This window comes from Phyllostomus hastatus, unplaced genomic scaffold (assembly GCF_019186645.2).
Source record: "Phyllostomus hastatus isolate PE091 unplaced genomic scaffold, TTU_PhHast_1.1 phas_scaffold_78, whole genome shotgun sequence".
Classification (NCBI taxonomy): Eukaryota; Metazoa; Chordata; class Mammalia; order Chiroptera; family Phyllostomidae; genus Phyllostomus; species Phyllostomus hastatus.
Window position 1 is genome coordinate 6,984,047 of NW_025334041.1, and position 25,392 is coordinate 7,009,438.

At 48.4% G+C, this 25,392-nt stretch overlaps 1 protein-coding gene across 3 annotated transcripts in view; it reads left to right on the forward strand.

The window, feature by feature from the left end:
• DPY19L1 (dpy-19 like C-mannosyltransferase 1) overlaps nucleotides 1-25,392 on the forward strand; it is a 66,087-nt gene that overhangs the window by 24,365 nt on the left and 16,330 nt on the right. For 2 of the 3 annotated variants that reach the window (XM_045827941.1, XM_045827940.1), the window contains exons 7-15: nucleotides 4,127-4,184; nucleotides 8,432-8,523; nucleotides 12,509-12,608; nucleotides 14,761-14,838; nucleotides 18,723-18,809; nucleotides 20,916-20,975; nucleotides 21,520-21,600; nucleotides 22,664-22,765; nucleotides 25,121-25,192. In XM_045827941.1, coding sequence (XP_045683897.1) covers nucleotides 4,127-4,184; nucleotides 8,432-8,523; nucleotides 12,509-12,608; nucleotides 14,761-14,838; nucleotides 18,723-18,809; nucleotides 20,916-20,975; nucleotides 21,520-21,600; nucleotides 22,664-22,765; nucleotides 25,121-25,192 — 730 coding nt within the window. The remainder of the gene's footprint in view (nucleotides 1-4,126; nucleotides 4,185-8,431; nucleotides 8,524-12,508; nucleotides 12,609-14,760; nucleotides 14,839-18,722; nucleotides 18,810-20,915; nucleotides 20,976-21,519; nucleotides 21,601-22,663; nucleotides 22,766-25,120; nucleotides 25,193-25,392) is intronic. The other variant, XM_045827942.1, reaches the window with a different exon arrangement.

Genomic DNA, 25,392 nt, shown 5'->3' on the forward strand with positions numbered 1-25,392 from the left:
TTTAAAAATAGGTGCGTGCATGTTGGACACGTGTTTTTCTTTCGTGCTTGATTACTGGTGTGACTGGGTTCGCTGGTTTCCCTTGGAGTAGTCTTTTCCCTCGGAGCTTGCTCCACAGAGACCGTGTCTTCGGAGGTTCAGGAGAGCTGTGCAAAGGTCAGGCCCCGTCCTGCGTGGACCCCTTCGGGTGCGGGCCTGCGTTCCCCTTGAGCATCTGTCAGGCTCTCCTGCTTCTCCTCCGTGTCCTGGCGGCCACCATGTGGCAGACACTGCTCCCTTCCTGTCCTCAGACACCGGGCTCCGTCCGCCAGGGCGCCTGCCTTCCTCCCTGTGGGGGAGACTTCTTCTGGCTTTGTCCTTTGTCGACTTTCTCTTCTCCTCTGTCTCCGCTTTTCTCAAACCCCTGCGTTTGAATGTTTTGTCCATTGTGTTCTATTGTGCCTTCTGGGAGGGGGCAGCGCTTCCAGTGAACTTTGAACTTGCGGTTTTCTTCTGCCTCTTCCATGTCCCTGTCACCACCCCCCCCCCCCCCACCTGCCCTGGTCTCCTTGAACCTGCGTGTCCGCGTCTCCACATCGACAGTGTCCCCACAGCCAGGTAGGTAGGTGCTCCTTCACCTGACCTGACAGGTATGTTTCAGATCGCCCTAGCTCGTAAGAGGTGGTCAGAGGGTTGCGAGGTGCACCAGACCCACTGCCCTGTGGGTTTTCTGAGAGATCGGACCGTAAGTTCCATTGTGGGGGGGCCCAGGCGCCCCTCCTCTTGTGGCTCTCTCGTTTCCCAGCAGACAGCAGAGAGTGGAGGAGGCACATCCGGTTCTGGCCTCCTCGGTGCAGAAGGCACCTGGGCCCAGCGACCGTCCGGCCTCTGAGTGCAGCCGTGGGGCAGGTCCTGCACGCCCCGCCCCTCCTCCTCTCCCTGTGTCGTGCTGAGACAGCTGTTGGAGAAGGCCGTTCAGTGACCTTTCTGAATGCACTCCACGTGCAACGCCTGCTGCTTCGTATCTCTGCGGCCACTCGCCCTGTTTCGGCTCTTTTCCTCCTGTTTTCAGTGTTTACCTTCCTCTGTGCGTCTCCACTCAGTTCTCCATTGCTTCCCGGCTCTGGGGGTAGAAGCTGGCCATCCTTTTGTAGATGGAACAAGTCATCAGAAAGTGCCTTTCCTTCTACACGGGGCACCAGCTGGTCAGAGAGCAGAGTGCATTCCTCTTCGGAGTCTGTTTTTCTCTGGTGTCTTCTCTGGTCACTGCAGCTTCATAGTCTCTTTGATACGGGAAAGAATTTTTTAAAACTACTTTATTTCTAGATCTGTTCCAGAGGCCATGAGGGCCCAGAGGAGAGGATTAGTCTGTATGTCAAACCTCCCTTTAAATTTTGCTCAACGTGCCCCTTCCTATTCTGAAGTGAAGCGTCACGGTGAATACAACCAGCTTTCCTGGTCCAGCCCGAGTTACCTACGAAGGGACTCAGGATTCTTGTTAGGCTCTTTGGCAGAATAGAGCAGCTTTTCATATCAATTTTTTACTCTCCTCCCGTACCCCACCTGTTTTAAGGAAAAGCTGAATTTTACATTCTTTCTGCCAGTTTTGTCTCCATTGTTTTAGTGGACGTCGTTTTGCTCTCCATGTAAAAAGCCCAGCCTCCGCTGTGCGCGCAGGCCGCCTCTGGGCCGCGGGTGCGTCTGCAGCAGGCCGTGGGCTGCGCCGGCTCAGCCGCTTCCATCCCGGTGGCTTTCAGAGTGTTCCGTCAGCCGGCTTGTTGGCACATCTCGTCGTTTGGTCCAACAGTTGTAGATGAATATGTAAAAGCCAAGTATTTCTCTTTAGCACACATAAATTGATGAAAGTTATTGGCTGAAAATATTGTCAACTTTTCTCTAGAACCGGCCCCCTTTTTATGTCACTGTATCAGCAGATGACACTGAACTACCCTGTTTGCTGCCCAAGTCTGAACCCTGTGATACACCCACGACTTTCCTCTTTAGTCACAGCCTCATCCGACTAGTCGTGAAACCTGCTGGTTTCTTTCCTGAGAGCAGCTCTGGCCTCCCTGCGCTTCCACACAGGCAGCAGGGCTCGGCCACGGGCCGGAGCAGGGTCTGCGGGAGGCGGTCGGGGTGTCGCCTCCCCTCGGGCCCACCTTCTCAGAGGAGAGCACGTCTGGTCCCCTCTGGTTGGGAGCATCTTCCCAGAGGAGAGCAAGCTTTCCAGGCCAGGGGAGAGGGCGGCATCCGGGTGGGTCATGAGGGAAGGAAGTGGGTCCCCGTGGATGGAAGGTTCCGAGGGCATGGGGGGGGGTGGTCTGGAGGGGTCTGGAGGGGTCACAGCAGAGACCCCACTGAACACGGGGCGCCGATGATGAGCAGGAGCCCCGTCTGGGCCAGTGGCCAAGGGTCAGGGGTCGCGATGACAGGAAGGCGAGCTGTGTCTGCCTGCACGTCTGAGTGGGATGCCCGCAGTCTTTGGATCGGATCGATTTTTGTGTCTCCTTCCATGTTTCCATCGACTCCCCGCCACAGGCAGGGCTCAGGCCTAGACACCGAGGCGGCTGCATCGAAGAACTGGGATGTTCACAGTCCAGTAAACAAAACCCTCTGGTTCTTGGCCCCGGCAGACAAAGATTAAATTAGAGTATTGATTAGTGATTAGTTGCTTGTACCAGACTGGAAGGGCTGAGCTGAAAACTTTTCTCGCCCTTCCTCGCTGCTGTCCTCTTGTTCGCCTTCACTGTCTGTCTCTTTCCTCAGTGCCCCCGCGTGTCCCTGCCCGCAGGGTTGGGGGCAGGCGCTGTGCCCCCAGCCGGCCCGTGGGGTGGGGGGGCACCGCTGCCCGGCCAGCAGGTGGTCTGGGGCCGGAGACTGGGCTCCCCACCCAGGGACCCCCAGGTGGTTCTCTGCGCGCGCTCTTTCGTAAGCATTTACTCAGCGAGAAAACGAACTCCTAGGGTTATTTAAAAATTGTTTAGAATGAACTGTGATTGCTTTTTTTCTCTTTGAGTGTTGAACTGTGCATGTCTTATCATTCCTCAGTAAATAGAGGGAAACCCCAAATGATTAATGAAGCCACAAAAATGCGATGATTGCTTTGAATCCATGTCGCTGAAGGATGTAAAAAAGGAAAAAAGAAAATTGTAAAATTACTAAGTGTCAGAACTGACAAGTATCTTGAAGTTCTTTTACATTACTATCCCCTTACTTCATTCCTGACGAAACCGGGGCTCAAGAGGCGAGCGAGGCCGCGAGCAGCCGCGGTGGGTGTGTGGCGGGCGCCGAGCGTCTGCAGCACCTGCCCCCTCGAGGCTCTCCTGTGTCCTGACAGTTGGCGACGAGATTGCAGAAGAAAGTCCTTTAAACCGCTAGGGAGTGCTGAAATAGTAACCGATCAACTGTAATGGGGGAAAGATCAGTTTCAAGTATTCTGGCTAGGACATCTTTTCTGTTCAGCGAACTAAAGTGACCCCTGCGGCCGTCTCGAAGGGCGGAGGGCAGGGAGGGGAGTGCTGGGGGCCCCATCCTTCCACAGCCGCTGTGCCTCGGTGCGCTCCCTGCGGCTTCAAGCGGAGCATTCGCGTGTCCCAGAAAGTCTGCCTCCCCGGGTAGCTGGCCAGGCTGTCCGCAGTCACGGGGGGTGCCCTGCCATCGCCTGTGTGGTGGTAGAACCCGTGACTTTGAGGTGGGAAGCCCTTCGAGGACAAGACTGGAGATGCAGAATTGAAGGAAAAAGAGCATTTCAGCTGTGCTGACGCTTGTGTTGCATTTTGAAAACAATTGAAAGATAAAACCTCTTCTGTGAACTGCTGTTCCCCGAGCACATTCTGAAGAACAGTGGCTTGGGGATGAGGTGAGGCGTTTTCCAACTTTGTGGCTGCAAAGCCCTCTCCTGTCCTCCCTCCCTGTCTGGACATTTTGAAGATGGGAATGACTTTTTAAAAATGAAACTTTTTTTTGACTAACAGTCCTTTAGAGGAAAGAAGTTACTTTGTAAATAAGCAAGGTGGGGGAGTTCTGGCGCGGCTGAAGTCTCTGTTGTGCTGGGGGCCGTCCTGCTGTCTCCAGGCTGATGAGGCCAGGCCTGCCCTTCCGCCGTCTGAGCCCCGTCTCCCCTCTCTCCCTCTCCCCTCTCTTGCAGCGGCAGCCGCCTGGGAGGCCTGGTCACCGTGCTGTGCTTCTTCTTCAACCACGGGGAGGTAGGTGGTCGGCCTGGGCTCGTCTTCCAGACTGGGGGGGGGGGCGCGTGCGGTGGGGGGGTGGGGCTCCTTCTGGAAATACAGGGTCATTCTGTGATAGTCCAGTATTTTTTCAATTTTTAGGAGCTTTTTCTAATGGAAGCGTAGGTTTCTTTTTAAAATTTAATTTCTTTAAACTCTGGTAGCATTCTTTAAATGTTTGGTCTTATTTTGATGCAGACTTTAAACACTAGCTTTTATTTTAGTTAACTTTTCATGATCATGATGTATTTTATGTGATAACCTCTCTCAGTGACCTGAAGCAGCAGTGGGTCTGTGGCAGGGCTCTGTGTGATTTAAAACTGCATGGATGGGGCTAATTTACCTGGTGGAGATAACTTTTTGTTGTAAGAGCTGTATTTTACATGTCTATGTTAATGAATTTATACTACACTCGATACACTTTTACGTGTCCTGTGTAGACTGTTTTATTATAGTCACACGCTTGCATGCACCGAAGGGCTTTCTGAGGAGACGGTGCCGGAGAGAGCAGGCTCTGGGCCCAGCCTACCTGTGTTCAAATCCGGCCTCTGCCATTTAGTGGCCATGTGACCCGGACAACTCCTTTAATTTTTCTTGCCTTAATTTTCTCTTCGTAAGTGGGCATAAGGACGTCACCCAGTCGCGGGATCGTGGGGGACAGTAGGTGGACTCGGGTGTGCACAGGACTGGAGCCGTGCCTGGCGCACGGTAACCGCCGTGTGACGGTCGGTGTGTGCTGTTGCTGCGACTTAGTCCAGACTGCCGGCTGCTGGACGCTCACGGAGCCCGTGAGACCCTTTCGCTGAGTCAGAGTTGCAGTTGGATTTCTAGTAACAGATCTGCCCAGTGTCCTTCCAGGTGAAGTGAGTTTTGTGTCACGGAGAGGTGAAGGTCAGCTGCTCCATGTGTTGGCACACTCAGTGTCTGCGGTCTGGGAATGTGTGCGTGTTCCGAAGCTCTGAGAGCAGCGGGGTCAAGATTGAACTTTTTAACTGTTCAGTGGGATGAACAGCTAAAGGATGTTGAACTAATAACACATGCAGAATATTCAGGATCACAGAAATTTAAAACTACGGTGATCTTCTAGGTTAGAGCACTTGACAGATGGTTGCAGTATAACATCCATTAGTTGGTTTGGCATGAGTTTTGAGTGGGAAAATTTTAAAAAGGGATTATTTGGCTCTTTCTGACTGTGGATGCTGCCCAGTGTCGCAGTGCGGACCGCAGAGCAAGGAGCACCGATGCCGTCAGGGGATCGAGGAGCGGGAGGTGCCCATCCGGCGCTGGAAGCAGGGGCCGCGAGCGTGCCCGGGCGGCAGTGGCGGAGGGACCCTGAAAACCCGTGTGACTTTACTTACCGGTGGCTCCCCCATAAACTGGATGCAGGTTTAAAGACTGGGAGCAGAAAGGTCCACTGTCTTGCCCTTGGTGTCAGAAGCTGTTCATCCCCGATGTTGCTTTTCTCGCGGTGGTGACGCGCGCAGCACGGACAGCGTTCGGTACAGAGTCCTTAGTGTTCAGCGGTGGGATTCCCACCGTCCGGGTCGTTTTTCAGGTCGATGGATTTTACACGTATTTTCCATCTACTTGGTATATTTATACATGCTTAGTTATCACCTTCTACTTAGGAAAAGGTAAACTCGGGGTGATTTGAATTTTGGTTTTACTGAAACAGGTGGATAATTGTACTCGCATCAGTAACTAGCTTAGAGCAGAAAAATGACCATTTTGGGTCATGACGTATATTAAAATTGGGAGCATAAATTGAAGTTTTGTGTGTCGTAATGGTGAGAACTCAAGTAACTGAAAACTATTATAATTTTGTATTCATTTTGTTTTTCAGATTGTGAGATTTTCAGACCCTGTATTTTTCTGACTTTTAAAAGTGTTGCCTAGGACATATAATAAGTGTCTACTTTTTATGTAGGGAGAAGCGCCTACTCTTGTAGCACCTGCTCGTTCACGCAGGCAGTGGGCTTGGTTGCGGCACCGGGGCTCTGCCCCCTGGAACCGCTGGGTGCTTACCGGTCAGCGCCCGTCTTTCTGGAAGAGCTGTTTTCACTGCATCCTGGGAGTCCGTGGTTTGTGTGCCGGAAAACAGTCGCGAACTGTTACTTGCTCTTAAGTTCTATTTCCATTATTGGGCTTGCTCTGGACTTGAGTCTAAGAGAACATATGACATACTTTTAAAAATAATCTTTCTCTTAGGTGATTTTACATAGGAAAAATTTTGCCTGAACAAAAGAACTACAAAATACATAATATAAAACAACCCGATTATTTAAAACAGAAGCTTAAATGTGAAACATGCGAAAATGCACTAGGAGAGCTATTCATTGCTTAGAGGTTATACATTTCATGATAAAGTCATGCAGAGGTTTTCACTTATCTAGGTTTTTCAAAAAATGGTGGTCCTGTTCCTGTCCAGGGTTACGGCTCAGGTGTAAGTTTGTGGTTTGTTCCGTCTTCAGAATGTTTCCTCTCGATAAGCTGGGGTGTGTAGCATGCACGGCGCTGACTGAGAAGCATCTAGATCAGTACATTTAAAAAAAAAACTAAATACTTTTCCCCAATTTTGAATGTTAGAAATTTATTATAGGTAAAATAGGTTTGTTTTGCTTTTTCACGACGAGATTTTAAAAATTGTTGTCAGTCCTAACAGTGTTTTCTATAAGCCATGTTCGCAGACACAAAGGTATACACATATGAAGAAGAAAATTCCTACGTTTTTTAAACTGAATAATTCAAAGTACAGGGTCTGGCACAAATAACATCCCTTTTTATTACAAAGTCTTTTATTACAAAATCATAAGCATATAATTCTGTAACATAACAATATCACCCTCAAGCACACCATATAACAGTTTAGGTGAAATGCTCAAATCAAAACTGTAAATTATCATACCCATATCATTACCCTACCGACCACTCCCACGCAGGCGTTACTTCTGCTGGACCCTGCATATAAAAGGGTGGCTTTACAGACATAGCTAGTTATCCCTTTTATTACACGTAACGTATTTTTCTGTCCCGTGTTAGTTTCTTAAATATTTTGGAACTGAACTGAGATAAAAATATACAAGTAAATGTACCTGTTTCTAATTACTTATTGACGTAGTTACATCATTTACATAAGATCTGGAAAGAGATTCTCAGAACACTTCGAAACAGTCTCATCAGTCCCTATAGTGTTCTCGTGTGGTCGACAGGCAGTCAACAGTATCATTCTGTTGTGCACTGAAGTGGAAGCACTGAATGGTTGAGTGTTTGGCTCAGGTTTGTTAAGCAGGGAGAGGATGCTGAACTTTCTGACTAACCAGCAACCTCTCCAAACTTCTCTGAACACGTGCAACGCTCAGGTAGGGATATGCTTAGGTAGGGAAACTAATGCTGTTGACTAGAATTTACCTCTTGATTATGATGCTGTATCGTCTTCAAAGGAACCCTGCTTGACTTGAAAGACGTAATGATTTCTTCTGGAGTGACTGACTTAGTAGTAGTAATATCTGGCTTTTGTATTTACTCCAGTGCAGGGTTTTAAAATGGAAAGATGGACTTGTTGGGATATTTAGTGTGCATGCAGAGGAATGCTTGAGTGTGACAGCCGGGGCAGTACATGTTGTAATTAAGTGTGAAGTAAACTCTCAGAAAGATCGGTACTTGACTATTTTAGGACGTCTGTTGTTTTATTGGATCCTCTCTGGCACTTTTAAATACTCTGCAGCCCAGGGTAGCTCGGGCCAAGAGGAATAAAAACAGTGCTGGAGCACTCCTTCTCAGCAGCCTTTGGGTGGAAACACTCACACTGATGACCGCAAAGAGTTCTGCAGTCTCAGCTATAGTTTTGCTGAAATTCATGTGAAAGAAGACAAACGATGTCGATTTACACAACCAGTTCAAATGAGATGACTTTCATTTTGGCAGAGCATCTGCCAGCTGGCCCTTTCCCCACTGTCCTGTGAGGCTGTCGCCGGAGTTTTCGGTGCTGGGCTGTCGGCAGTTCACGCCGTCCGCATCTCTTGGGGTCCGTGTGCTGAGCGTCTCCCTCTCGCCAGTGTCTCACTCCCCAGCGTTGCTGTGGGTAGAGATCCGTGGCTTGTCTGACAACACGCCATTTAAATTACGTGCGGGAGACTGCTCTCTGTCCACGTAAATAGCAGCTCTCACGTGGCACGCCTTACTTAACAAAGTTAGCGACTCTGCCGTCCGCTGTGATTCCTCCCCAGTGCACCCGCGTGATGTGGACGCCGCCTCTCCGTGAGAGCTTCTCGTACCCGTTCCTCGTCCTGCAGATGTTGCTCGTCACTCACATTCTCAGGTAACTCCCCCTCCCCTTGGTTTCTGTTGCCTTGAGTAACTTGAGCTAGGATTTATAAGCCTCCACAATAAAAACAATGTAATAACGTAACTAAGATCATGTTGATGTTAGGTTGAATTCATAGAGTTATTTTAAGTATATAATGTCAAAATACTTACTATCAAAGACATTTCCTTAGCCTGCCTTCCAGTCTCCTTCCTCTTTCTCCGTGGTCTGCAGACCCCCCCCGTGGAGCAGCAAACCCGTCCCGCTTGTTTTGCCACCAGCACAGCCTCCCAAAAAACAGGCAGAAAGAAGGGGAAAGTTGGGGGCAGCAGAGGGTCCTTTGGGGCTAAGAGTGGGTCGCAGAACAGCCGTGCCCAGGTACAGGACCATGTGCACCTCTCTGCCCTCCATGTGGTTAGCACCCCTGCGGGTCAGAGGCAGGAGACACCACTCATAGGCCCAAAGTCTGCTAGGAGAATTCCTGCTGAAAATGCAGTATGGGATCGGGCGCTGGTCCTCTGGCCTTCAGCTAGAGACGCACAGAGATTCCAGCCCCACCCAGGTGGGGAGAAGGACCGAGAACAGTGTTCCACCTTCCTGCCCACAAATACTGAGTGTAGAGGGCGCTGCCTCCGCTCTAGGGTGAAAATGCACCAGGAGGGGCCCATGGAAAAACGGAACGGAGTGTGGTGGGAATCTGAAGATGGCTTGGACTAAGAAGTCCCTTCTGTGATCTGAGGAACACGGGGGGCACGGCTGAGGCCTGTCACTTTGGACGCTCTGAGTCACCAGTGAAAAGGTCAGCAGGAGCAGAGCTGGGAGGTGGCTTTGTCTCTTCCTCGGTTTTTGGATAGGCCTTTGGCTGCCTCCCTTTCAGCTCTTAAAGTCCCTGCAACTCCAGCCTGAAGGCTCTCTCTTGGATGCCTTTTATTACGGGATTTAAAGCTTCTTTAGTTTAGCGTCGTCATATAAGGAAACCTGTGAATTCCTTATCTTTGGCCCCAAGGCACCTGGACGGGAGTTTCCTTCTCAGCAGCCTGGGAGGCAGCCACACCCTTGACCTTGTCTTGCTTCTCCAGCTGATGCAGGAACTGCCCATAAGTCTCTAATTCCTGATTTTCTTCCGCCTCTGCTTCTGTCTTAAATCCAGTGATGCCAAACCTTTGCTTCCTCCCACACTCCTGCCTCACTGAGCGCCCTGAGCTGGCAGCCGTGGATGGAGCTGCTCGCCTGCCAGCCCTGCTCCCTTTCATCCACCCGGGGATGTGCTGCAGGAGGTCCTGCCAGGTCCCTAGGGCCACTCAACAAACCGCCACAGCCTTAGATTTACCGCCTTACCTCTCGCAGTCCTGGAGGTCGGGGAGCCTAAACTCCAGGTGCCAGCAGGGCTGCGCTCCTTCCCAAGGTTCAAGGGGCCAACCAGTGCCCTTGACCTGACTTCTCGAGGCTGTGTGCATTCCCTGGCCTGTGGCCCCGTCTGTCTTTAGGACCGGCCACTGCAGGTTGAGTCCTCCTCTCCTCAGTTCCCTCCAGCCTTTTGTGCCTTCTAGGACCCCTGTGGTAATCCGGGATGATCTGGGATAATATGGATAATCCGCCTGGGTAATCCGGGCTAATCTCCCTATCCTGGAGGTCACCTGATGGGTAACCTTCACTCCCCTTTGCCGGGTAAGGTGACCTGCGCAGTGTCCAGGGATTAGGACGCGGGCCTGTTTAGAGGCCACTCTTTCCCAGGCACAGTGGGGCTGCCCCTTCCCCTCTTCCCGGGCTGCAGGGGCTGCCTTCTGGTAGGTTCTTCCGTCTTGTTCTCCGGGTGCTTCTGTGCCAGCTCTTTCTCCTGTTCTTCAGCCGCCTGGTCATTGTCACATCCCCTTGTCACCTGCTCCTTCCTGTCTTTCCTGTTGGTTTTTGCAGAACAGTTTTAGGTTTTCCCGTTGGTGTGGACTCTGGTGGCTGCTGTCCCTTCCCTGTAGCAACAGCTGCGTTGCAGGCAGATCACCCCGTCCTCTCCTGGGGGTGCGGCCACCTCCTGCCTGTCTTCCGAGGGATGGCGCCCTCAGCCCTGTGGGTCAGCCGAGTCTTCTGGCACTTCGTCCTTCTCACCGAACCCTGTCTGCTCTGGTGGCACAGCCACATTGTTTAGTTCAGCCCCCCGCCCCCGCCCCATATCGACATTTCCTGGGGTGGGGAGTGGACAGCACGGATGAGCCCGGAAGAAGGGGGACTGCTGGCGTGGCTGCAGCTCCTGGGGACACTGTTGCACAGCAGGGACAGCCTGTCCCTAATGCTGGGAGTCATTTATAAATAAGGTTAGGAAGATATTTTGCCCTAGCATACTCGTTTTGTCCAGCTTTGAACTTCAAATATTTTTAGAAGTTCAGTTTTGCATAAGTCACCTCATACCAGCCAGTCCTAGCTCGCACTTGGTTGCCTGTGGCCGCACCTCCGTCCCCACTTCTGCTGCCCTTGCTCGGTGCTGCATCGAGCCACTGCCTGCTGGACTTCCTTGGCTTTCTATTTGTTCCTTTGCCTCTCATTACCCATGAAGTGAAAGTCACATTCAGTATTCGAAAGTAGTGGGAAAAGGCTGTTTTAGACTGGCTTTCAGCTTTCTGACTGTGACCTACAGCAGGGCTGTCAAACTCGTTTCCACTGGGGGCCACTTCAGCCTCACGGTTGCTGTCAGGGGGCTGAAATAATTTTAGGACTGTACAGATGTAACTACTCCTTAACAGTTAAGGAGCTGAAATTACATTCCGCCCTTTGAGGGCAGCTGTGAGGCTGATGCAGCCCCTGGTGAAAATGAGTGTGACACCCCTGCTCTACAAGAAAGAAGAAGTACGTTTTTCATTGTGACCCTGTACACCCATTTACGACTATCCACACACAGCCCAGACAGTTTCATGGCGTGCAACCCTTACTATGTAGGATGACAGCCTATTTTTTCCACTGTACTCTATTAAACGTTGCTGGTTCTTATCTAACAAGTTAATTTTGTAACTGGAATTTAAAACTGCTCGATTTAGGGGCATGATAGGGTGGGCACTAGAACAGCACAAGGCGTGTCCTTGGGAGAAGGAACACTTCCGGAAATAAAGACAGACTCTCAGAGCATCTGTGCATCCCACGGTCCGTCACACGGTCCGAGGAGCTCACCTTGTGGTCTCAGGACGTTCACATGCACACTTCCTGTTGCAAAGACATTAGGTATGTTGGAGGCTTTGCACTGGCTCGCTGATTTAGGGGGAAGGTAGTACTTAAAAGTAACGTGAAACATAAAAGCACCGCACCCTCCTCAAAATCCCCTAAATTCCAAGTTGGACCAAAGTGAGGCATCTGTAAGGTGTCTCGGAGTGACCCCCGCCTTTGGGTCCTCTTGTCCTGTCTGTGTCCTGCCTGGGCAGGACCCGCTTGCACCCCACATCCCAGGGCCTCGTCACCTGCTTGGTGTGAATCCGCGCAGACGAGTGTGCGGAATCTGCGCCAGGCGTGCGTGCGGAATCCGCGCCAGACGTGTGCGCAGAATCCGTGCAGGACTTGCCTGCACGGAATCTGCGCCGGATGTGCGTGCGGAATTCTGCGCCGGACGTGCGTGCGGAATCCGCGCCAGGTGTGCGTGCGGAATCCTGCGCCGGACGTGCGTACGGAATCCGCGCCAGGCGTGTGTGCGGAATCCTGCGCAGCCGCAGACTCTGCAGTGGTGTTTCAGACATCTGTCCACAGGAATCTGCCAGGATAGAGTTAGACAAAATTCAGCGGATACGCCAGCCCAGGCCCCCGCACTTTGTCAGGCTTCGTTTGTTTTTACAGTAATAACGGGTAATTTTCATAGAAAGTTACCGAAGCGAGTGTCACGCGGTGTGATTTCTGACCCCTCGGTTCATTTTGTCCGGTTTATGGTGTGACCAGATCACGTCGAGAGATTCTGATTTGCAGCAGGTCGGAGCCACGCTGGAATATTTCGTGGTTCAACCGAGTGACTTGTGTCTGTCTTCTCAAGGGCCACGAAACTTTACCGAGGCAGCTTGGTCGCCCTGTGCGTTTCCAACGTGTTCTTCATGCTGCCGTGGCAGTTCGCCCAGTTCGTGCTTCTCACCCAGGTAAGGGGCTTCGGTGTCTCCCCGGCTTAAGCTCGTTCGCATCAAATTATAGAACCGGAAATGTATGATTCTGACTCCTAAAATGTTTTTTTTTTTTTCCAGTTAATCCTTTTAAACAAAGTTCCGGCTAGGGAAGTGTGTAGGGTTTACTTACTTATTAATGGGTGTTGATTACGTACTAGAAGAATGCATTTGTTGAACTCGCATTTTAGTAAGGATGCCTGTCTCGTTCCGTATTTGTTGGTGTGCTTGAGAGAGGGCGAGGACTCTCACTTGATGGGTCTCTTTTAGGGAAATGTGTTTCTTTCGTGAATAACGCTGTACATTCTTACCTTGGGTAAGCACGCCCAGGATAACAGCGAAACGGTTCGTCTTTCCGCAGCTCCCTACTGACCTGTGACTTACGTGTCCTCTTGCCATGCCCTCTCGTCGCCCTCTCTGCCCAAACGGAGGTCTCCAGAACGAGGGAGAGCCCACTTGTAGAGTGGGGCCTATTGTGTGTTTCTCTCTCCCGGACCCCCCCCCCACACACACGCACTGCTTCTGTATTGTGCTGGCCACGTTTATATTCATATAAAGCAGTGGAAGAGTCGCTTTTTCACGTTCTCTGAAATTTCTAGCTTAAGAAGAGAAGTGAGACTGGATTTCATCCTGACTGCATTCACCAGCTTCTCAACTTGGACAGACTGCTTAACGCGCCTTAGTTTCCGTTTCCTGGTCGTGAAATAAGATGTTAAGAGCCCACCTTAGGGGCCCATGGTTAGGGTCAGACGAGGTAGTGTGTAAGGCTCTTAACACCTTACCTGGTGCTTCTGCCCCACTCAGCCAGCTGAGCTGCTGGTGCTGTTACTGTTTAAAAAGAGGCTGTCTTTGTACTCAGTTCTTTCTACGATCTCACCTCTTAGACTCCTTTGTCATCTTTCCTGTGATGACATTGTAAATGTGTCTGGTTTCAAGTGTCTCCGAGAGTCACTCCTTAAGACCCTGCCCTGTGGGCTGCTGTGTGTTGCTTAGCCCCTTGGTGGAAGGGGAGCAGCACTCCCCTCGTTTCCAGGGAGAGGACATGGCCTGCCTTTGGGCGGGGGGGCGGTGGGAGTGCCCTGGGGGGTCCTGGAGTGTGGGGAGGGGCTGGTGCTCTCTTGGGGGGAGGTTTACAGACAGTGCACACTCCTCTACTGCTGAGGTGCCATACCAGTCATTTCCAGCAGCGCAGTGACCCCGGGGATGGGGCCGCCCTGGGGGAAGGGGAGCCTTGGCGCTCTCGCTGATAGGAGCTTCCTTGTAGCTTGCTTGGAGATAAAATACCTGAGGAATGGAACTTACGTGGTATGTTTTACTGTTTGGCTGTGGGCAAAGTAGGAGGAACTTGGAGTTCAGTTTGAATTCCTGTCTGCAGGGATAAGGGCAGAGAGGCGTCCTTTGACGTAAGACCTCGTGCGTCACTCAGGGGCACGCGTCCGGCAGTCAGCTCACGTGAACAGCCCCGGCGTGCCCGGAGTGCCCGGTGAACACGCCCACGGTGTTCTTTAGCGCTGCAGAGGGACTCAAAGTTGCCTCTGTGGTGCAAGTCCTCCTCACTTGAAATTTGGCAAGTTGGGTAACTAACACTTGAATATTTGTCTAAATGAAAGAGAACACTAAGGAAGATACTTGTAAACAGTGACTAACAGGCAGGACTTAATGTTATTTTAAGTTCTCACTGTATTAATTATAAAAATACGTGAATACACACATGCATTACATAATTATTTTTTAGCTTAGTGTACCTTCTCCCGTTATGCACCGATCATCGTATGTTAAAATTGCATTCTCCTGTTGTTTCCTGGGCGAGGCTGCGTGTGCCCGTGCGTGTTGGCAGTAGTCACCCCAGCATTAGAGTGAGTGTGGTTTTGGATGATTCACAGAGCAGGTCACTTGGATGGTTCATTGAGAGACCTGCATGTGGGAAAGAAACACCCGCTGATACGTGCTACATTAGTGTGCTGACTGCATTCGATATGGTCAGCTGTTGGGTAAGAGGGAAACTACAGAACTCCCTTTCAAAATAAATACAAATTAGTTTGAAACAGCAATAAAAACAATCTTTTTTATTCTTATAGCTACCCTTTGTCTATGTACTTTTTATTTTTAACAACTTCTGTTTCAATTTCAGATTGCATCATTATTCACAGTGTATGTTGTGGGATACATTGATATATGCAAATTACGGAAGATCATTTATATACACATGGTAATGGTTTTTAAATTTGCTTTTTGTTCTCCTTTTAGCTGATCTTAAAACAAACTCCTGATCAGTATTTGATTTGCTTATGGTTGGAACTAGTCATAACAATTCTGTGACTAAAACAAGTGGCATTCAAAAACCGTGATACAGTTAACAGACCTTGTTTTAAATAGACTACCCAGGAGTTTCAATTTGGGTCATTTTACCTGAGGTGAGGTGGTTGTGCCTGACTTAACATGTCATCTGTGAGAGAGATAATTATGAAAGGGGACCATGGAGTGACATACTGTCCAGGGCCTTCTGTTAGAAGGATGTGGAGTGTTCATTTACTGAGTGCCGACTCTCCAGCCACGTGGGACATGCCAGTGAGTGGGGCTGCAGAGAGCCCAGCGCACGTGTTGATTACTTTCTAGCAGAGTGGAGGAAGAGGGGAGACAGGATAAGTAACAGCCACAGCGACAGGGTAGATTGTGTGGGATTAGACAGAAGGAGAGAACACGTCCTGGCTCCCCGGGGAGGTCGGGGTGCCAGTGTCAGGGCTGGGAGGTCCAGGTGGCAGACGGGTGGGCGGGGCTGCTCTTGCTGAGATGGGGCGTAGAGGAGCAGAGGTTGGAAGGGAGGGACCTGGGGTTTGCTGAGTAGGTTTCTCGGAGAGGGACGTGCTGGGTCAGTGAGACTGCTAGAGCAGATATCCTCAGCCTGGGTGGGCAGTTTTGATGAGTATTTGTTCTTTAAAAACATTTCTCTTTTTTTTTGTCATTAGTTCTTCATAATTTTGATGGATTTTTTCCTATACTTTTAATGTTACTACAATACACCATTATTATTTTTTATTCTCTAGTAATTGATTCACATTGAAGGGCATTTATTACTATCTAGGGAAGTTATCAACAAAGTTATGACATGAACCGCCACGAGCCTGCCCTCCAGTTGAGAACAAGAACTCGCAGCACCCCCAGGGACAGCCGTTGTCCTGACCTGTTAAATCATGCTCCACCCGCCTTTCCCCAGGACTTAGCCAGACTCGTGCTCTTAAACAAACGCACGCAGGGCGGGGCCCAAGTGGGTTTGCAGCTGTGCCTGTGGCAGACAGTACAGTGGTAAAGAATGACACCAGAACAGACTCTCTTTCTTGTACTCACAGCTGTAAACCTACTTTTGTCTCACCCTGTATTTTTATTGCTAAATATTAATATTGTTTTTAAGGTTTGTAAAACTGGTATAGTTTTATGAGACTTACATTTTTACTCAGGTTTCTGAGATTTCTGTGTTAATGGAGTGTAGACATTGTCTTTGCTTTATATTTTACATTGTGTAAATAAAACACAATTTATTCATTTTCTTACTGAAAGACACTTAGGTATTTCCCTCTGTTTTTTCGTTTATGAGTAGTGCTGTGCATTTTTATCTGTGTTGTCTGGGGTGTGTACACTGAGTTTCCGTAGGGCATTTACGTGGCAGTAGAATTTCTGGGTGGTAAATTACATACGTGTTCAACTTCATGACTTAATACTACATTGTTTTTCAAAAGTGATTAGACTGCTTCAGACAGTAATGTATAACAGTTCATGTTTTTCTATGTCCTTTTCTATCTTGTCAATCTGATGAGTATAAAATGGTGTCCTAATGGCCTTAATTTGTATTTTCTGTCACTCTCAATAAAGCTGAACATCTTTTGTTGTGTTTGTGGGCCCTCTGTGTTTCCCTTTTTGCAACATTACCGTTTTATATATTTTACCAGTTGTTCTCCTGTGTCTAAGAGAGAGGGCATCTGTTTATTCACTGCAGGGTAACCCACTGTTTTCACTGCTTGCATTGATGCTTGCCTTGCTCCCTGTTGGGCCAGCTCCAGGCTGTCATCTTTGTCCTCCTGACTCACCTTCATCGCGCTCCGAGCACTTTTTAAAGGAAGTGTATGGAAGCTAAACTTCACCAAGTGCTTTCCTGCGTCTTTCTAGGTGGTCTCATGTATTTCCCCCTGATTCATATGTTGCAGTGATGCATTATATTGATAAGATTTTTCTACATCAAGAATCCTTACTTTTCTCCTAAACACAACTTTTATACAGCACTGATTCACTTTGCTGTTACTTTGTCAGGATTTTTAAATACCTGTTCCTAAATGGGATTGAACCGTAAATTCTTTTTGACACTTGGCTTATATCCCCGCAGACTGTTTAATGCAGCTTTTGACCATCCTAGTACAACCTCAGTGCCCCGGTTTAGATTCTGCCCCATAACCACCTGGGCAGCTGGGGTGAGGACGTGCACTCGGAGGTAGGGAAGCACTCACGGCGCACAGGTTTACCTGGTGGTCGGTCCAGCCGCTCTCGGGTTGGGGTCATGCCTGATGGTGTGACTTACCAAACATGGAGCATCTTCGTCCATCGTCCCCGCACAGATTCCTGCGTTGCATAAAGGGGGAAAATAGACTTACCTCCAAACGGGATTTTCCTCATTTTTTTTTACTGTGGTAAACTACATAGCATAGAATTTACCATCTTAATTCTTTTAAGTATACATATCCATGATGTTAAGTGCACCCACACTCTAGAACTCTTCATCTTGCAAAACTGAAACTCTGTAGCCATCAAACCACAGTCCCTGTTTCACTTCCTCCCCCCAGCACCTAGAAACCGCCCCCGGATTCTGCTTTCTGTGTCTGCGATTCTGACACCCCAGGCACTTCCTGGAAGTGGAGTCACGCCGCATCTGTCTCCTCCCGCGTGGTTGTTCCCACTCAGCCTGGCGTTCTCGAGGCCCGCTCATGTCGGCGCAGACGGCAGGGTTTCCTTCTTTTTATGGCTGGATAGTATCATGTATAGTCACATAGGTATTCGTGTATTGATCTATACTCATATACACTACGGGGTGGGCAAAAGTAGGTTTACAACTGTAATACAAATAATACCATATTTAATAATACAAGGATGAGCTGTGTTTCACGTACTCAACTGTAAACCTACGCTCGCCTGCCCCTGTATGTTCTTACGTGTGTGCACACAAACACCACATTTTCAGTGTCCACGTGTATAAAAATATCTACGCTTGCTTGGTAATGACTTAACGTTCTGTAAAGAGAGCTCTTAAGGGAAACAACCAAAACCTCGTCGAGGAATAGTCAGTAGGATGAGACAGCTCACACATACACACTCACAGCACAGTAACAACGGGAGCAGCAAATAGAGGAAAACATGCTGTGTCTCGTTATTAAAAGCAAAACAATGAGGCAACATTTTTCTTATATGGTATCGGCAGATATTTCAAAGGATGATAATCACGCAGGAACGTGTATTCACAGGAACTTCCGTGCCCTGTTGGTGGGAGAGTAGATTGATGCGGTATTTTGCATGGCTGTTTATCTTTTCAGATTTTAACGTGTACCTTGAATCCATCAGTTTCGCTTCTAGTAATTGACCCCTCACTGTATTGGCATGTGTGTAAGATGCGCACAGAAGGGATGTGTGTCACAACAAGGCTTGCGTAGAGAAATACGAAGTAACAACAGAGCAATGCTGGAAAGCTGGAAGCGTGCAGCAGCAGTCAGAGGACTGGTTACGTTTAAGTGGGGTGGGTCGGCATTGATAGGGGCGCTCTCTGAAAGAAATTAAGAGTAAAAGCAAGAAATAGCATAGCTTATGGGTTAAGTTTCCATTTGCGTGTTCTTTAAAAAATATAAACTTGAATCTGTACATGTAAAGGCCTGGAAGGACGCACAGAAAGTGTCAGTTCTGGTGATCCTGGGTGTTGAAGTGTGGGGAAGGGTTTGGGCTGTTTTTTTTTTATATATATGTTCCCTTTTGAACAGTTTGAATTTTGTTTATCATGGGCATGTGCAATTATTTTTTTGTTTTATGTGCATTAATTGTATTTTTCTTGGATTTTTCCAGATTTCTCTTGCACTTTGTTTTGTTTTGATGTTTGGAAACTCAATGTTATTAACTTCTTATTATGCTTCCTCTTTGGTGATTATTTGGGTAAGTGTTTTCTAAGTACATGGCTGTGTTTGAAATGAATGGCTTATCAGTTTGGTCATCACTGGCTCGGGATCTGTGAGGGGTTTTCTGTGAGCAGCAGCAGCTCAGGGTCCTGCTGCGTGCGTCTGCCCGTGGTCCAGTGTTCGAGTGCTCGCTCCCAGAGCGGCGAAGGAGCACGACGGAGGGTCACGTTGGAGGGTCACGTCGGAGAGCACAGCTCCTTGTCTCACTGTCCGAGCCGTCCTTCCTCCCTCCTCCTCTTTTCTGCCTCCTAAGTTTAGGCCCCAGGGTTAATTTTAGAGAGGTTTCTGTGCCTGCTCCTTTTTCCTTTCGTCCTCTCCTCTTCAGTTTTTGCCCGATTCCTGCTCCCTCCTGGTCCCCTTTCCTCCCCGTGGCATCTCCCAGCAGTGTCTCCACCTCATGCCCCTGGATCCCGGGGCCTGAGGCTTTTGCTTTTAGGGTCTTCCCTCGTGTTTATTTGTGTGAAACATTCAGATAGTTTAAACCAGGTGGTGATTCAGCTGTAGTTTGCTGAGTCACTGCGGGCTGAGGCGGTCAGGAGCCCCTGGCACAGAATTAGAGCAAACCGGGAAAGGCCACCTGACTCCTTCGCTACTTTGGTGGGATGACTTTCTCAACTACCCATTTTCCTGAATTTAAGGACTTCCCGAAGGAGCTATGCCTTTTTTTAAAATCAATAGGCGTCACCATTACAATATTTCATAACTCTCTGAAGAAAGAAATTATTCCTATACTTAGTAGAGGCTGGTTTCTGGGAGACAAAAGCCTGTTGTAGTGTCTTAATGGAAATGTACTCTGTTTCTTGACTAGTCATTTAAGCTACTCAGGTCACTTTGGCTTTCGGGATTTCTAACGCCCATTAGCAAGTTTGGAACCTCCTATTTCCTTGTCTCATTTTACAAGTAACATTTGTCTTAGATCTCATTTCTCAAAGATAGGCTGCTTTTCAGTCTATAGCACCACCCTTTTCAGGCTGTGCCACGCAAGTATACTTCGTCACAAAAGGTGGCGATTAGCATGTGGCAATGCTGTGTTTTCAACAGTGACAAAAAAAATCATGAACTGAGTGGCTGTGTTTTGAGGAGAATGATAGTTTTTACAGTTGGTGAATTATGTTTGTAATCAGGAAACGTGAAAATGTATTCAAGTCTCTATTTTACACGTGTACACGAGCAAGGCCTGCTGTTACTCAGGTTCAAGTACCCGACCCTTGGGACTTGTGTGTCCAGGGAAGCCATAGAGCAGAAGATCGTACATCAGTAGAAGCTAATCTGAGCACATTTCACAGGAAATTTGTTGAGTTGAGCACCTACAGTGTGTCAGGTTTCCTACTAAGTGCTTCACACTGAGGTGTGTCACAGGGATAAATTACGCATATTTATGTATGTCTCACATAGTTTGTTGTCTAAAACTAAACAGTGCCAGCAGTTACAGAATATAGCGTGTTTTTGCATGTGTAAACATCAACAAACATTTGCCTATTTTTGTTGAGAGTTATCACTTTGAGACATTAATTTTAACACGTCTGTGTTTCTAGATATTCAGAAACTTCTGAAAAGATTTCATTTGGGTTCATATATTTACATTTTGATCTCTGACTGTATTTGCCAAGTTTGAAGTAGATTTAGATGCCAATAGGTATGATATTTGAGAATCTATTATGTACTTGGAAAGACATGAGTATTGATAAAGAAGTATTTAGTTGATCCATTAAAAACTTATTTGTAGTTTATCCTAAGAGTTAATAATATTTACCTTAAGAAAAATCTTGTTACTGTAAGACATTGGTCTAAAACTCTGAGTTCATTTTATACTTCATGATTCTTAGGTAAATCAGAGACACAAAAGGCACTCATAAAAATTAATGTGTGAATCCGTTTTCTGCTAAACGAAGTCATTAACTCACCTGATCCACTTTGGTTAAAATAGGGCTTGTCCTCGAAGTCAGTGAGCTAGTGGCAGTGCCGTGTGGAAGGTCGACAGTGTGCTGAATTTCAGGTTCTCGAGAGTCTTACTATTTAGAAGTACTTTATGGCACTTACATTATAAGTATTAACGGTATGCTGTGTTATTTTCTCCATGCAGGGCGTACTGGCAATGAAACCACATTTCCTGAAAATAAATGTATCTGAACTTAGTTTATGGGTAAGAATCAATCTATTTGAACGCTTACGTTTTTCTTCTGTAAAATGTGGCGTTGGTTTTATGTTTCACTTTTAAGGGAACGATCTGTGCAGTGCAGGGGATCTAACAGTTTTATGACATATTAGAGCTCAATTTTAATGTAGCAAATTGCCCTTTCCACGACGCAAGTTAAGATTAATATTTGATAGGTAAAGAGTTTCAATTTTATTAATCACCCATGTTTTTGCTAAGGAGTTGTACGTGTGCAAGAAAGTGTTGGTAGAAGGGACTTGAACTGTAGTTGCTGTGCAAGTCTTCTATAAAGTGTATGAATTTTTATAATAGGATTGTACATTTTTATTTTTAATTTTAGTGATAGCTCCTTGATTTTAGAGTAACATTTTAATTTAAGGTGCAGTCCTTTTTTTTTTTTAGCATTTTCTCTTGCACGTGGAGAGACTTGTTTGATGTGCGACTACAGCATTCGTTTCCCTCCCAGACCGTGTCTGTGACACGGCTGCAGGGGCACCCGTTTATTTTGTTTCGTTACGTTTTTCTCTTGCAGGTTATCCAAGGGTGTTGTTGGTTATTTGGAACTGTCATTCTCAAGTATTTGACATCTAAACTCTTCGGCATCACAGATGACGTGAGTGCATTTTTGCTTAGGCTTGAAGGACCTGAAAAGGATCAAACAAGCTACAAATTACTTGTGATATTAAAATGCCCCTATTTAACCCAAATTCCAAGATGAAGTCTATCTGTTTTTTTATCTGTTTCCATTTTACTTGCGTTTAGACTTTTTCCTCCTTTTCATTGGACAGGTAGTTTTCTCGCGCTGTTTTAGGCTCTACCTGTTCTCCCTGTTGATTCCTTACATTTATTAGCACACATTTTGTTCTCCAGCAGGAGCTTTGAAATTCCTCAGCACGTCCCTACCCCCCCTCAGTCCCTACCCTCACCTCGGTCCCCGGTCCCCCCGCTCCACCCCCATCATCCGGATGCCGTCTGGGATTCTAGTTATGGTTTGTTTTAGGTGTAATTCTGCCCCACCCCTGGCCCGTCTTCGGTCCTTGCCTTTTTAGACAACAATGAATGGAAAGTTTGGCAAATGTCTCATTTGTGAATGAAAATAGTCTGTGTTCCTCACGTGGCTTTCTGTGGGGAGCAGATGACTGGTGTGAGCGCGCGCACCTGGTGACATGTCGAGGTGACCCAGGGTTCGGCTGGCGGTGGGAAGTGTGTGCCCTCCCCAGGCCTGTGCATGTGCTGCTGCTTGCAAAGGGTCTTCAGTCCCCTTTCCAGAAACCTGAATTAGTGTCTCCTTTCTCTGTCACACTTGGTCCTTTTGTGAGTGACGGGAGGGCCTGTGCCACCAGGCCCACCCGTCCCGGTGGGCTCCCGCAGAGGAGACGCCAGTGTGTTGCCCCAGGGCGGGCACGCTGAGCAGGGACGAGACGAGGAGAAAAGACTTGGGTTTGTCGATGACCCACCTTGGCAGCAGGGTGGTGTTGGCGCCCTCATTTGTCAGCAGAAGAGAGAGAGCTGTGGAGTTGGAGGGTGCGGCGCCTTCCTGCTTAGCGGAAGCTCGCTGGGTGGGAACAGAGAGCTCTGTAATGTAGTGAGGGCTATTTTTGGGTACTGTTACGATTAAAATGCATTACTATACTCTACGGCATAATCTAAGGGTACCTCGTTTTATTCCTTACTAGGCTCACATTGGCAACTTACTAACGTCAAAATTCTTCAGTTACAAGGACTTTGATACCTTGTTGTATACTTGTGCAGCAGAGTTTGACTTCATGGAAAAGGAGGTAGGTACGGTTTCCGGTTTTCCCCTTAGGTTTTGGTCCATTCACTTGTCCGAAAGGCTGTCCCCGCTGTTCAGACTCTGTCCTCTGTGCTGTCACCTCGGTCTGAAGGAGGAGACACATGTGGTGGCCGAGGGGAAGCTCTTCCTGTTCCCGTTGGCACTGCTCCCGGGTCTGCGTGGTCCTTCCTCACCTGAGGAATTGAGAAGCGCGCGTTCCGACCAGCGGGTTGTTGGACGAGCGAGCACAGAGGCATCTCAGGCGGCCTCTCCGTGGGCGCGGCGTTAGTTCGGTGAAGCGCAGGCTCTTACGTCCCCACTCACTTGGCAGCGCTGTGTCTGATGGCCTCACTGCCCTGAAATAAGGCCGAGTGCGAGTTGCTCGTTCCAGCAGCATTTTTCTTTGAAAACTGCATTCAGACGTCTAGAAGGAAGCCGTGTTCAGCGCAGCTCGGTGGGTTGGGAGACAGGCCTGCGGTGCCACCGACTGTTCTCGAGCTGGGACTCCCACCCTTCGCGTCTGAGCCCCGCGTTTCTGGTGGGGTGCTGCCCGCAGGCCGGGCCGGCGCAGATTGAGCGAGGTGCAAGGGAAGGTCCTTGGCTGTTCCGGTGTCTCTGGGAAATGTGATGCCGCAGCTCTCTGGGCGCTGGTTTGGTTCCACAGCAGGACACGTGGGTCTTTGTACCCCACGCTGTGGCCTCGTGCACTGTGATGTTTTATTGTCTGTGAGACGCGGTTCTTCCGAATTCTGTGCTGTGCGTTAAACTGGCCAGCAGTGCTCTGTTGCCACTTTCATTTCCCCCTCCGACTCCGGCTGGGTCAGCCCGAGTCCCGGGGCGCAGAGCAGTGGGCAGCAGTGCGCCCCACTGTCTTCATGGCGAGAACGCGTCACTCACTGCGCGCACTGTTCGTTCTGCCGCCTCTGTGTCCCCGTCGCTGCTGCAGCTGGGTCGGCCAGTGGGGTGAAGGCCTCCGGGAAGCCCCTCCTGCCTCGTCTTGGACCCCTCGGGAAGGGGTCCTGGGAGCAGAGTCCTGAGTGTTGGCATGTTCAAAGGGTTTCATCGGTGTTTTCTCTGTGGCGCTGTTGGCGAGATGCAGGTCTGCGGTCTGTATCTTGTCCTGAGTTTCTTGAATAAGTTAGTACATTGTCTTCTGCTCAGGAGCATTTCTGTCAAAGTCTGGTGCTAATCTGATTTTCCTTGACAGAGAAATATTTTTAAATACCTTTTAAGCTTTTGGAATATAACATTAAATTTTTTTTAACACTTTGTTAAATTTTGTTAAATGCTAACACAATTATGATATATTTATTACCTTTTTAAGGTAAACACACATCTTACAACTTTTGTTGTATTTATTAGTTATTAGAAAATACCTAATTTTTAAAATATTAAGATAGTTTCAGTTATGATTTTTGCTTAGGTTGAGACATAATTAAAAATTTACAAAATAAATATATATATATAAAAATAGCATACTATGAAAATGTTTGTAAAGGTAAATAGTAAGATAAGAACATTTAAATTCTCTTAGTAGGACTTCTAACTCATGAAGTATGCATTTTTGTGTAATAAATTACCCATCTAGTACAGACTAATAAATGAGAGAAATTGGACTGTTGAGAGGGAAAATCATAAAATTCTACTTACTCTGTATTTTGTACAATTAAAATGTACCAGTATTTTAATATAGTTGAAACTAGGTTTCTTTTTATGAACATGTCAGGGAAAGTGCATGTTATTTGACTCAGTGATAAGGGATTGTTTTGTCGGGGGAAGCGGTGGCAAGCAAATCAGCTGCAGTGGAGAAGTTCCAAGTTCAGATTGCTTAAGACCGTGACCTCATCATCGCGAGGTGTGTAGGATTGCACTGTACAGGGCTTTGCCGTGTACGGTTTTGGTTAGTGTAGTTTTGTTGAACTGTTACTAAAGAGAATGCTGAAGAGTTATTCCTTGTGCAAACACTGGTCACTGCGTGTGTGCCGAGGGGCCGTGGCCAAGACGTTCGGCCCCCCCAGGGTCTGCAGGGAAAGCTCCAGCCTTTCCCGGGAGTCTGCTGACGTAGGGAGTAGGGAGGTGAGCCCCTAGGTACGGAAGCAGTTGCCAGGAGGCGAACCGTAATCTCTAGTCGCATTTCACGCTTACATGTGTTTGGGGACTGTGTGTGTGAGTGTTTTCAGCTCGACGTTCTGGGTACGTTTGTTCCTGTGGAAGGGCACTTCCACTCTTCTGATGGGAGTCTGGGGTCGGGGTGGGCCCTCGCTGAGTGGAGCTCCTGGTGCGATTCTCTGGGTTCATTACTCGGGGTGAAGTGTTGTCTGTTCAGAACGGCACTCCTCTGACAAAGGTCTCCTTGCAGACCCCCCTGCGGTACACGAAGACTTTGCTGCTTCCAGTTGTTCTCGTCGTGTTCATCACCATCGTCAGAAAGGTATGTGTCTCCCGAGAGAGGAGCTTTTCCCTGCAAAAACACGTTTTCCCGCGTCTGCGCAGCCGTCAGCGCGCGGGGCTCCGTGTGCACCCGACAGCACCCTGTGTGGGTGCGTGGAAACCTGCTCTGGCCTCTGACGGGCACGGACACGCCTTAAAAAGGCTCTGCCGTCTGCCCACGTAGCACAGCTGTGGGGAGGG